Genomic DNA, 12083 nt, shown 5'->3' with positions numbered 1-12083 from the left:
GGCAAAAGAAATGCTGCAGCCCATAGGGATCTCCTGGAACCCCAATACCCTGGGTACCTCAGTACCATATACTAGGGAATTATAAGGGTGTTCCAGTAAGCCAATGTAAATTGGTAAAATTGGTCACTAGCCTGTTAGTGACAATTTGAGAGAGCATAACCACTGAGGTTCTGATTAGCAGAGCCTCAGTGAGACAGTTAGTCACTACACAGGTAACACATTCAGGCACTCTTATGAGCACTGGGGCCCTGGATACCACGGTCCCAGTGACACATACAACTAAAATAACATATATACAGTGAAAAATGGGGGTAACATGCCAGGCAAGATGGTACTTTCCTAACACACACACACACACACCCACCCACCCACCCACCCACCCACCCACCCACCACCACCACCACCACAACAACAAAACCCCTCATCATAACGCTCGGATATTTGTAATATATACTGTGTATTCATGTAAATGAAAAGGCAAACAAAATCATGCATTGTAATATATAAGAATGTTTCTTTTATAGGCTTATACATTCTCAGTAATTTAGGTGTCATATATTCATATTATCACAGAGAAATGCTGACAAATGTTATACAAGTCTGAGCTAGTGAGCCTCTTTGGGAGAATAAAACTTCAGGCGTTCCAGCTGGAACTTTTATTCCTTAACAGTCTACTTAAAAGTTGCATACCTGCGCTAGCTATCTGCTTTTCAAACAACGATCAACATTACATAAACAAAGGTTGACCTTGATTCTCTGACCAGGCTTCAGACTAGAAAAACACTTAACCATAAGCAATCATGCGTGCAGGCCGTTTTTGGAAGTTTATATTTTTGGCAAGCTTTTGATGCTAATGCATATGTTGGCTAGGTCTAGAGAAGACGTATCATACATCCCATCTAAATTATGCCATCTGTTATGCAAATATTTTGTCTGTATTGATCATACTTACATGTATTGCCTTCATCTTATTCACTGTAATTCGTATATCTGCACATATATACTCTGCACTAAAATAAGGTTTTTTATATATATATATAAATATAATTTAAAAAAATGTTAGTCTACTTTTATGTGTGTAGCCATTCCTTGCGGAAATGTGTTCCAGTAACTCACAAATAAATAAAATCTATTCCTTGCAGTGTCTGGGAGGATTGATTCTAATCCCATACACTATATCTCCAGGCGAGGATCACAACATATCTGTTTTCTTCTTCGTAACTTGGTTCAAAACTGTAGCTTATAAGGGCCAAGTAGAATCTACTGGGCTATATTTACAGATGTACCTCTAAAAACGTATCTGTAAGTTGATAGCTATTATAGCCAAATATAAAACACTACCTTCATTTGCCGTGTCTCATGGCAGCCTCACGTTTCCCACAACAGTCCACGAAACATCATTTCATTTGATTCACCTTTCTTGGAAACATAAAAACAAAAAAAATTGAGAAAAATAGAATGCCACTAGGAGAGTAGATTCAAAAAATTGCAACCATGAAGATGAGAAATTATTTAAAATTGAGTTCTCAAACTGAAAAAGCGTTTTTAGATGGAAGTCCCAAAAATGGTTTGACCTCTGTGTATTGGCCTGTCTGCTTCTGTATATGCAGAATGGTTAGAAGAATGGTGCAGAGGTTTGGTCCCCCACCCCCGGCATAATTCGTGATTTGGAGGATTACACATATAGAACTGTGACAAATGGATTTTCATTTTGGGAGCTATCTTCCAAGGGCTGTATAATGTTTGGTGTTTCTAGAAGATTCACTTGCTGAGAATCATCCACATCCCTTATGCCTTGTGCCACTTCCAACATAATTTTTTGTTTCAGCTTTCAGGCACATGTATTAAGAAAAGCAAAGTATGTTCTTGGACCCTGAAGTGAAAGTGTACCTCCTCTGACTGCCTGTTATCCCCTCTGTTAGTCAGGCCACCAATGATAATAGTTCTGTTCCTCTGCAGCATCTTGAACGTCACATCCAGAACTTGCAGAACCGCCTTTTAGAGCTCCAGCAGCAGTTGGCCATCGCAGCCTCCTCCGACAAGAAGAAGAATATTATGATTGAGCAGTTAGACAAAGTAAGAAGTCTGTCTGCATGTGTTCCACAGCTAACCGTGATTAGCTTTTGAGGTTTTCTAGAAGCAGTCTTATATAATGTGTTAAAACAGTTAAGAAAACCACATGTTCTTCCTGCCCTAATTAAATGCTTTTCATCATACTATGAGGAAGTATGTTTTACTGTCTAGAATATTTCTCTCAAAATTATGCCTTTACTAACACTAAATAAGACCTAGCATCTTATCTAGTGTATTACTAAATCTGTTTATGGGAGAAACTTTCATTGTTGTGTTGCCCACATGGCATTGCACCATTGGTATGGTACTTCAGGGCCTCACTCTGTGAAGTATGCTTCATCGTAGTGCTCTCCTTGTTAGATTGGTGAGAAGCACTCATATGAATGCCAACAATTTCAGTTGTATGCCAGGGAGTAAATCGTATTGCTTTCCTATGACTTCACGATGTTCCTGACTACGAGGTTTATTCTTATTATATGCGGGTGGGCATACGTATTAATGCCTTTTCTACATGATTACAAATAAAGATGATGTAATTCTCAAATTGCATTATACCCAAATGATAAACTGAATATACGACTTATGTCAAGTACTGTCTAGGCATGTTTCAACACTTTTCAAACTACTGGTACTTCATCAGGAGCCAAACATTTAGAAATGCACTAAGGTACCTCAGCTCATGTCACTAACATACAAAACATGATATTTTTCAGCTTGTTCAACAACTTTAAGCTTGACCTCCCCTGGGCATGCTGGAAATAAAATGCTAGACCATTAAAAGCCCTACTAGTTTCTCTTTTAAAACATATTGTTTACATTCTTGTGAACATTATCATGTATTTGTAAAAATAACTGTATTCAATCTTCAGTGTCTACATCTTATGGAGAGGTCAAAAGCCTGATTTAAGTACTGTAGTTCTTCTCCATATATCCTTGTGCAGTCTATGATGCCAGAGTTTATCTAGATTTCTGGGCAACTGGGTACAAGATGAGGAGTACTAGTAATGATGTGCAAGGGGTTTGCTATATTTGGGTTATAGTAGATGCCAGATAGAGGAAAGACTATTTGGAACAAGATTCTGTCAGATTTAATGGCTGGTGTCCCACTGATTGTCCATAAACATTCACTGATCCAAAGTTACATTGTGTTCCAGACTCTCGCCAAGGTGGTGGAAGGTTGGAACAAGCAGGAAACTGAGCTAAATGGTAAAATGAGACTGCTGCAACAAGAGAAGGAAGACGCAATGCAGGCCAAGCAACAGCAGCAAGAGGTAAGTGGATGAAATAAGGAAGAAAATGAAGCAAAGTCATGTGCAGAAGAGGGCAGTCTGGTGCAGTTTTCTCACTTTTGAATATCCCAGGAGCAGACTGGATCTGGAAAAACTTTAGCAGTAGCTCTGGTGCCAGCATGTGGCGTGGACTACACTGCAGTGTTAAACATTGTGTTGTGCTGACATTATCAAAGTCATAAAGCCTCAATACCAACACCTCAACGGCAGTTCATTTTTTTTCCAATGCCTATCAACTCAATCTGTAACTTGTGATCTCTTGTAAGGAGATTTATCCCAATTTCTCAAAGTATGTAACTTTGGCGCAGTAGGGACATGTCCCATCCAAAGTGATCAGGCTTTAAGTCTTGTTGAAGTTGTGATGGACATATGTTTATCCTTGACTGTAGAGAAACGGCGGATCTCATTCTACTCTATCGCTCAGCAGCCTTTGACACAGTCTCCCACACCTCCATCATCAGAAGATTACATGAAACAGGCATCAAAGACCGACCCTCCAATGGTTCTGCTTCTTCCTCACAGGTAGAACACAGCCATCTTGCATGTCGGAAGCCAAGAACCTGATCTGTGGTGTCCCCCAATGATCCTCAGTCTGATCTTTCAGTATCTACCTGACCACACTGGCTGCTGACTTCCTCAGGTCACACGGCATCAACATACATTCTTGCAAAGACAACACTAAACTGAAACTCTCCAAGTTAGGCAGGACCCCACAACAAAAAAACAACTTCTCCACGTGCACGCCCTGTAGTCGCCTGGAAAAGAGCCAGCTGCCTCAAAATCAACACACGAAATAGTGACCTTTGGAAGGAGAACATCTGCTTGGAACTCTACCTGAACCTTACACACCTAGCCCGCCACCCCAACTAGAAATTTAAGAATCATCCTGGACAACAGCTGGACATGACAGCCCAGGTGAAAGCAGTGACCTCCATTTGCTTCTGGACCCTGGAGATGCTGCAAAAGATCAAGAGACTACCGCAGAACACTAGGAAAATAGTCACACAGCCCCTGATTACCAGCAAACGTGACTACGGTAACACACTCTACGTAGAAATCTCAGGAAGCTCCTGAACAGACTCCAAACCATCCAAATTACCAAGCAAAACTCCTCCTCAACCTACCTCACTGCACCCACCTCACCCTACACAGCCAGGAGCGACACTGGCTCCCCTTTACACAAACGCACTCAGTTTAAACTTTTCACACATGCACAGCACTACTCAACACTGGTCCAGCCTACCTCCACAACTGCATAACTATCAACTGATCTCCCAGGCAACCCCACTCAGCCAGACTCTCACTAGCACACTTAACCTGCATCCGCAAAGCTGGAGGCCACACTTTCTCTTGAATCCCACCAAGGCATAGAACAGTCTCCCACCTCACATCAGAGCCTCCTCATAGCTTGTTGAGTTCCACAAGAAGATGAAGACCTGGCTGTTTAAATAAACTCGCCAGGCAGACAACAGCCCACCCACCTGCAAAGTGCCTAAATAGCCTGACAGGTGATTAGTGTGCTATGCATGTAAAAAAACATCACGGACCTGAATGGGGTCTATAGTGCCTTTGTTTGTGACATTACACATTCAGGTGTGACCAGTGTCTACAGATGCACTGTAAGGCTATCAAGAAATGCAGAAGCCAAACTTTCTGGCTCCTTCAGAAGAAGGTCGAAGGCGTCTTCTTCGAACAATGTCATGAATAAGGTCACAACAGAGAACAAGATCTCCCTCAAGACAAACAAATCCTCAAACCAGAAAAAACACCACCACAAAAAGTAAGAGTTCCACTTCTTCTTGTTGAACCAAAAGCACAGTTAATTCTTCAGATCCACCCACTTTGGACCCAGTCAGATTTGCATAAAGCTGGATCCAAAATGAGGTGGCATGGTGTGGAAAATAAAAATGAATTGGAGTGCGACTGAGTTATTACCATAGGCTGGGATTAATTTGAGCATTCCATACATCACTGTTTTGTATACTTATTGTGCTGTCCCAAGTGGGATAGGTATGCCCAGACTTTGGTCCTCTGCAAACTGTCAGAGCAACGAAGCTGTACCCGGCTGATGAGCCAATAACTAAGAAGAAACTGGTCATGTGTTGCTTTTGTTCCGGTTTAAGGAGGACCTAACTTAGCACTTCAGGGTGGACTGCTCCTATTGATGAACGGTCAAGACTGATTTGCATGCAGCCGGGGTCCAAACTGAGGTGGCATGCTGTGCAAAGTAAAAATGGTTTGGGAGACGGCCTCCAACTGATTATCAGGGGCTCAGATTAATTCAAGCATTCCATCAATCACTGTTTTTAGGCCATTTTTAGGAGACCAACCTCTCTAGTGCAGTTGCTGGCCCAGTGGGACAGGTCAGTGGGCCTAACCATACCATTGGAATAGTATATATTTCTTTTCCTCTTGACTTCTCAAATGTGTTTCCTCTTGTTAACATCACTGGCTCCAGCTGTTTGTGAATCAGCACAGAGACATGTCCGATTGTTGACTTAAGCACTGCAAGCAACTCCGAATGAGTCTCTGCTGATGTTTATTCAGACCCAGCACTGCGTATGACTCGATCAAGCCGGTGCACACACTGCAAGTAATTTCAGACACTTTAAAGGATGTAAAGAAGCACAGATCAAGAATGAAATCTTTTCGTTCACTAGGATAAACGCTGTCTGAAGATCCATCATAGCAACCCTTCCAGATAGACCTTAATTCAGATGATCAGCAGAAAAGACCATGCCGCCGACCCTTTTGATACACTACTGCTTCAAGTGGCATAGATAAATCCCCAGACATGAATGTAGATCAGTCTCCCGGTCCTGTTCCATCTAATACAGCTTAATTCTAGTTTGTACTGAGAAAAGCAGTGGAAGATGCTTCTAAGTACATTATAAAAGCAGGTCCTGTGCCAGCTCCCCCTTGCAGCCTCTACAGATCTCCCACTGATGCCTGTCAGCCGATGGTTCTGCCTCTGGAACGATTTTGTCTCCCCCCGCTCAATGCCACACTCTTCCCCTTATTTTCTCGCTACGAACTGCTCTGCTTGTAATTGCTGTGTTAATTAATTATTCCTATCGTTTGTCTTTTGATGTTTTACTTAGTTCGCTGCATTACTCTAGCTATACTGTTGTATCACTTTGTTTTATTTGCTGCATAACTTGTTTTTGTATTGTTGGGAGTCAGGCCTTTTTTTCTGTCTAGAATTTAGCCTTTCTATCACTGGCCCACACTCTTTGCCCTGTTTTTTTTTTTTTTTTTTACCTTTCTCCTGCCACCCGCCTCCCCAGTGCCCCTCCCAGGACCTACTTAATGGAGGCTGCAGCGAGTCTGTACAGCGGACGCATTGCCAGTGCATCAAGAGTAAGCCTGTCTGTCTGGACTGTGCCGATATCTGAGCTCTTGACACCATACGCCATAACTGCTGCACAGCATCTCCTTGCCAGACCTTTCACATGCCACTCCCACACCGTCTGCCGTTGCCACCCCAGAACCACTCCATTGCCTCCTGATCAAAGCCAGATTGCTCTGCAAACACGCCACCTAAGTCTGGAACATCATCTCTAACCTCACCCCAATGTGACCTTCATCACAGAGACTTGGCTCAACCCCTCCTTAGCCCCTAATATCGCCAGCGCGATTCCCAGCTCATATAAGATAAAAACACCCAGAACGCACCAACAAACATGGAGAGTGCTTTGCCATCATCCACAAAGAATCAATCCACTGCACCACCACCGGAGACAAAATTATACCGGTCATGATCTATCTGATTTCCAGCTTCACATCGACAACAATAGAGCCATAAAAAGCACCCTAGCACGCAGCACCCCGAAACAGCATCTGCGAAGCTGTTGCAGATTTCATTGTCCCACTTGCCATCAAATCCAAGCCCTAGGTCTTCCTTAGAGACTGCAACTTTCCACCTGGACCGCCCCACAGACGTAAGTTCCACCAACTTCTTGGAACGAGTGGACAACATGGGCCTCAGTCAGCTGGTCACCGACCCAATACACACAGCAGAACACACACTAGACCCTATCTTCACATCCAGCAACAAAGTCCATTACAGCCAGAGATCTTACTTGGACTAACCACTCCATCATCTACTTCACCATCGTAGCAACACCCTGCTCCAACCCTCCCAGCTCCTCCTTCTGCAGCTGTAGCAATGTGACACAGACCCAATGGTCTAACTCCCTCAACAACACCCAGCCCAGTGTCGCAACCAACCTGATTCAGGCAGTCAAGAACTTCAACACCTGGATCACCAACGCCGCCAACCGAGGTACCCTTCATCAAACCACACACAACTCACAGATCTACCAAGCAAACCAGCTGGTACAATCCGAAACTCGGCAAAATTGCAAACAACTACAAATAAGATGGCCTGCTAGCAAAGATGATGCATCATGAACCATACTCAAGTTGTCCCTCCGCAAATGCCACCAGCAACTCAAAAATGAAGTAAAAGAATCCCTTGCTAACTGCATCGAAGCTAGTGCCAACCACACCAGGGAACTCTTCACCATCGTTGGAGTTCTCCTGCTCTAGAGCCACTAAGTACAAGATCCCACCCTCATAGGATGTCCATGACGCTCTAGCCAGTCTTTTCTAAGACAGGATATTCACCATCTACCAGAACTTCGTACTCCAACCCACTTTTTTTTTTTTCTTTCTTCTTCTACCTCCCCACCCCCACAGAAGCCTTCCCCTGATCAGCGTCTCACCGCATGGGAACAGCTTGCCGCACCGGACACCACAGCCTCAAAGAGCTCCATCCACTCCGAAGCACCCACTAATCCCTGCCACCACCACCTCAACTGAGGAAGCAACAAGATCAGCCACCAGCTCACCGTCAACCTCAATGTATTGATCACCACAGCCACTGTAAAGAAATGGCTCCCTGTTGCAGTTACCCCCCACTTTTTGCCTGATACTGATGCTGACTTGACTGAGAAGTGTGCTGGGACCCTGCTAACCAGGCCCCAGCACCAGTGTTCTTTCACCTAAAATGTACCATTGTCTCAACAATTGGCACAACACTGGCACCCAGGTAAGTCCCTTGTAACTGGTACCCCTGGTACCAAGGGCCCTGATGCCAGGGAATGTCTCTAAGGGCTGCAGCATGCTGGACTGCCCTGCTCTAGAAGGACCAAGAACTCCAGAGGACAGCGGCCCTGTTCACCAAAGACTGCAACTTTGAAACTAAGCAGCAACTTTGAAACAACTTGTGTTTCCCGCCGGAAGCGTTAGACTTGATACTCTGCACCCGACGCCCCCGGCTCGACTTGAGGAGAACAAACACTTCAGGGAGGACTCCCCGGCGACTGCGAGACCGTGAGTAGCCAGAGTTGCCCCCCCCTGAGCCCTCATAGCGACGCCTGCAAAGGGAATCCCGAGGCTCCCCCTGGCCGCGACTGCCTGCTCCTCAGATCCCGACGCCTGGTAAAGACTCTGCACCCGCAGCCCCCAGGACCTGAAGGATCCGAACTCCAGTGCAGGAGTGACCCCAAGAGGCCCTCTCCCTTGCCCAGGTGGTGGCTACCCAGAGGAGCCCCCCCCCCCCCCCCCCCCCCTTGCCTGCCTGCATCACTGAAGAGACCCCTTGGTCTCCCATTGATTTCAATTAAAAACCCGACACTCGTTTGCACACTGCACCCGGCCGCCCCCGTGCCGCTGAGGGTGTACTTTGTGTGGACTTGTGTCCCCCCCCCCGGTGCCCTACAAAACCCCCCTGGTCTGCCCTCCGAAGACGCGGGTACTTACCTGCTGGCAGACTTGAGCCGGGGCACCCCCTTCTCCATTGAAGCCTATGAGTTTTGGGCACCAATTTGACCTCTTCACCTGACCGGCCCTGAGCTGCTGGTGTGGTAACTTTGGGGTTGCTCTGAACCCCCAACGGTGGGCTACCTTGGACTCAAACTTGAACCCCGTAGGTGGTTTACTTACCTGCAAAAACTAACAAACTCTTACTCCCCCCAGGAACTGTTGAAAATTGCACTGTCTACTTTTAAAATCGCTATATGTGATTTATGTGAAAACTGAATATGCTATTTTGCTAATTCAAAGTTCCTAAAGTACCTACCTGCAATACCTTTCATTTTAAGTATTACATGTAAATCTTGAACCTGTGGTTCTCAAACTAAGAAAAGATATTTGTCTATACAAAAACCTATTGGCCTGGAATTGTCTGTGTGTTCCCCTTATTGCTTGTGTGTGTGTACAACAAATGCTTAACACTACTCCTTTGATAAGCCTACTGCTCGACCACACTACCACAAAATAGAGCATTAGAATTATCTCTTTTTGCCACTATCTTACCTCTAAGGGGAACCCTTGGACTCTGTGCATACTATTCCTTACTTTGAAATAGTGCATACAGAGCCAACTTCCTACAGCCACCTTTTCCGATGCTTAGAAACATGGCGATCAGACCTCTCCTCAAGAAATCCACTGCAGACCCCAGCGACCTCCATAACTACCATCCCATCTCTCTACTCCCATTCCCAACAAAAGTCCTGGAAAATGGCCATCAATCGTTAGCTCACAGACAACTTGTAGAGAAATAACCTGCTTGACACCTTCCAATAAGGATTCTGAGCCCACTACAGCTCAGAGACCACCCTCATTGCCAGCACAGACATCTGCACCTGACTTGGAATCAGCTGCCCTGATCCTCCTCAACCTCTCAGCAGCTTTTGCCACCCTCTCCCACAAAACACTCATCAAGAGAACGCACTATATTGGACCCAGAGAAGTTGGACACAGATGGATCACATCATTCCTCATGGGGTGGTTGTAGAGGACCCCATTCCCGCCTGTCGCCTCTCAACCAAAGAACAGCATCTGTGGCAACCCCCCCCCAAGGTTCATCCCTCAGCCCCACTCTTTTCAACATCTACTTGACACCCGTGGCAGACATTTTCAGAACCCACAACATCAACCTCAGATCCTATGCTGACAACACCCAGCTCATCCTTTCACTCTCAGCAGACCCCACAACAACGAAGACCAACTTCCACAACTGCCTGAAGAACATTGCAGCCTGGATGAACGATAACGGTCTAAAGCTCAACACGGACAAGACCAAAGTGCTGAACTCTGACCCACCCCATATAAAAAACCACGCTTGAAACCTTGGAATCATCTGGGACACCAAACTTGCCAAGAAACAACAGGTGCACATAGATACTTCAGACTGCTTCCAAACGCTCTGTATGTCCCGAAGAATTTTCAGATGGCTCACCACGAGCATCAGAAAGTCATGCAAGCCCTCATCACCAGCCATCTGGTCTATGGCATGCACTGTAAGCAGGTACCACCATCCAACTTAAGAGAAAGCTCCAGGCGATACAAAACTCAGCAGCAGCCAGATTGATCTTCAACCTGACCAAAAAAACCTCCATTGGAAAATGAGATTCAAACTATTGATAAATGCCTATAAAGCCCTACATGACCAAGGACCAACATAAATCAGCCACTGCCTGAACTTCCACCAGCCATCAAGAAACTCTGCCAATCCGCTTACAGCAGAGGATGCTCCTTCTTCCACCTCGTTCCCAAGTCCTAGAAACACCATCCATCTCCGAATGTCACCCTCGCTGACAGACTGCAATAAGGGGCTCAAGACTTGGCTCTTTGACTAATGCCTGTAACCCAGCGCCTGGATAGCCTCATGAATGATAAGCTGCGCTCAATAAGCTATGATTGATTTATTAGAGGCTGCTCACTGTGTACCTAGGGCCATGGGTTCATTTATAACCCTAAGAAGACATGTTTGCTCAGATCCACATGGTTACCTACAGTTGTTGAAAAGACCTTAATAGTTATGCTCGCAGTTGTCACTTGCAACTTTTCTTCCTTCTATCAAGGCCAGATCCAAATCTTAACGGACAGCACTGCTGCAATATGATAACTAAACAAACAAGCAGTAACGGGGTCTCCAGCTCTGTTGAGAAGTCAAGAGTCTCTGGACCTGTGTCCATCAACATGGCCAATCACTTGACTGGCTCCTTGAATATCTGAACCAATGGCATCCATCGAAATCATCATGCCAGATGTAGCCCAACATCTATTAACTCTTTGGAGCAAATCTCAGGAGGATCTGTTTGCAACTCTGAACAGTGCTCATTGCCTGTAATTCTGCACCCTCCAGTGTCTGTATCCGGAAGCCTTGTGTGAAGTGTTTGAGTTCATATAGAAGTTTCCACTTCACCAAGTTTTTTTGTCTTTGACCCATGATGCCTCAATTTTTTTAGGAAGATTTGTCAACATGAAGCTTAAGTCGTTTTCATCGATCTAGATTGGCATAAAGGATGAGGTACACAAATCTATGGCACCTCACTATCACAGACCCCCCCTTATCTATCGTTCAGGGAGGGCCTGTTGTCTCACTCGTGAGGACAGATTCTACACTCTAGTCTTCGCAGCCTACATTTTCACGTGTGTGGATTTAGTGGCACAATCTGAGCACCCTTCAGCTCCCACCAGAAGTGGTGGGCATGGATCATTAAGCATGTTACCCTTCTACCAAACTGTCTACTTGGAGAGGGATTTATGGTATGCTAATTTAGGCGTAGTACATCTTAAAGCATCACTCTCCAACTTACTACAGATGGCTGCTCTGAAAAAGGCCGTGCAGTAGCTACAATGGAGGGTTTCCTTTTAGCTGTATCATTTTTTTTTTTAAATGTATGTACCTTACCAACCCTCCCTGCTCAA

The 12083-nt window shown here is 45.1% G+C and overlaps 1 protein-coding gene across 8 annotated transcripts in view; it reads left to right on the top strand.

The window, feature by feature from the left end:
* The window catches only part of CNTROB (centrobin, centriole duplication and spindle assembly protein), a 145288-nt gene that overhangs the window by 54351 nt on the left and 78854 nt on the right, over nucleotides 1-12083 (top strand). For all 8 annotated transcript variants that reach the window (XM_069218632.1, XM_069218628.1, XM_069218633.1 and 5 more), the window contains exons 6-7: nucleotides 1960-2076; nucleotides 3228-3344. In XM_069218632.1, coding sequence (XP_069074733.1) covers nucleotides 1960-2076; nucleotides 3228-3344 — 234 coding nt within the window. The remainder of the gene's footprint in view (nucleotides 1-1959; nucleotides 2077-3227; nucleotides 3345-12083) is intronic.

The sequence above is a fragment of the Pleurodeles waltl genome, chromosome 12 (assembly GCF_031143425.1).
Source record: "Pleurodeles waltl isolate 20211129_DDA chromosome 12, aPleWal1.hap1.20221129, whole genome shotgun sequence".
Classification (NCBI taxonomy): Eukaryota; Metazoa; Chordata; class Amphibia; order Caudata; family Salamandridae; genus Pleurodeles; species Pleurodeles waltl.
This window is presented reverse-complemented; position numbering and strand designations above follow the sequence as displayed.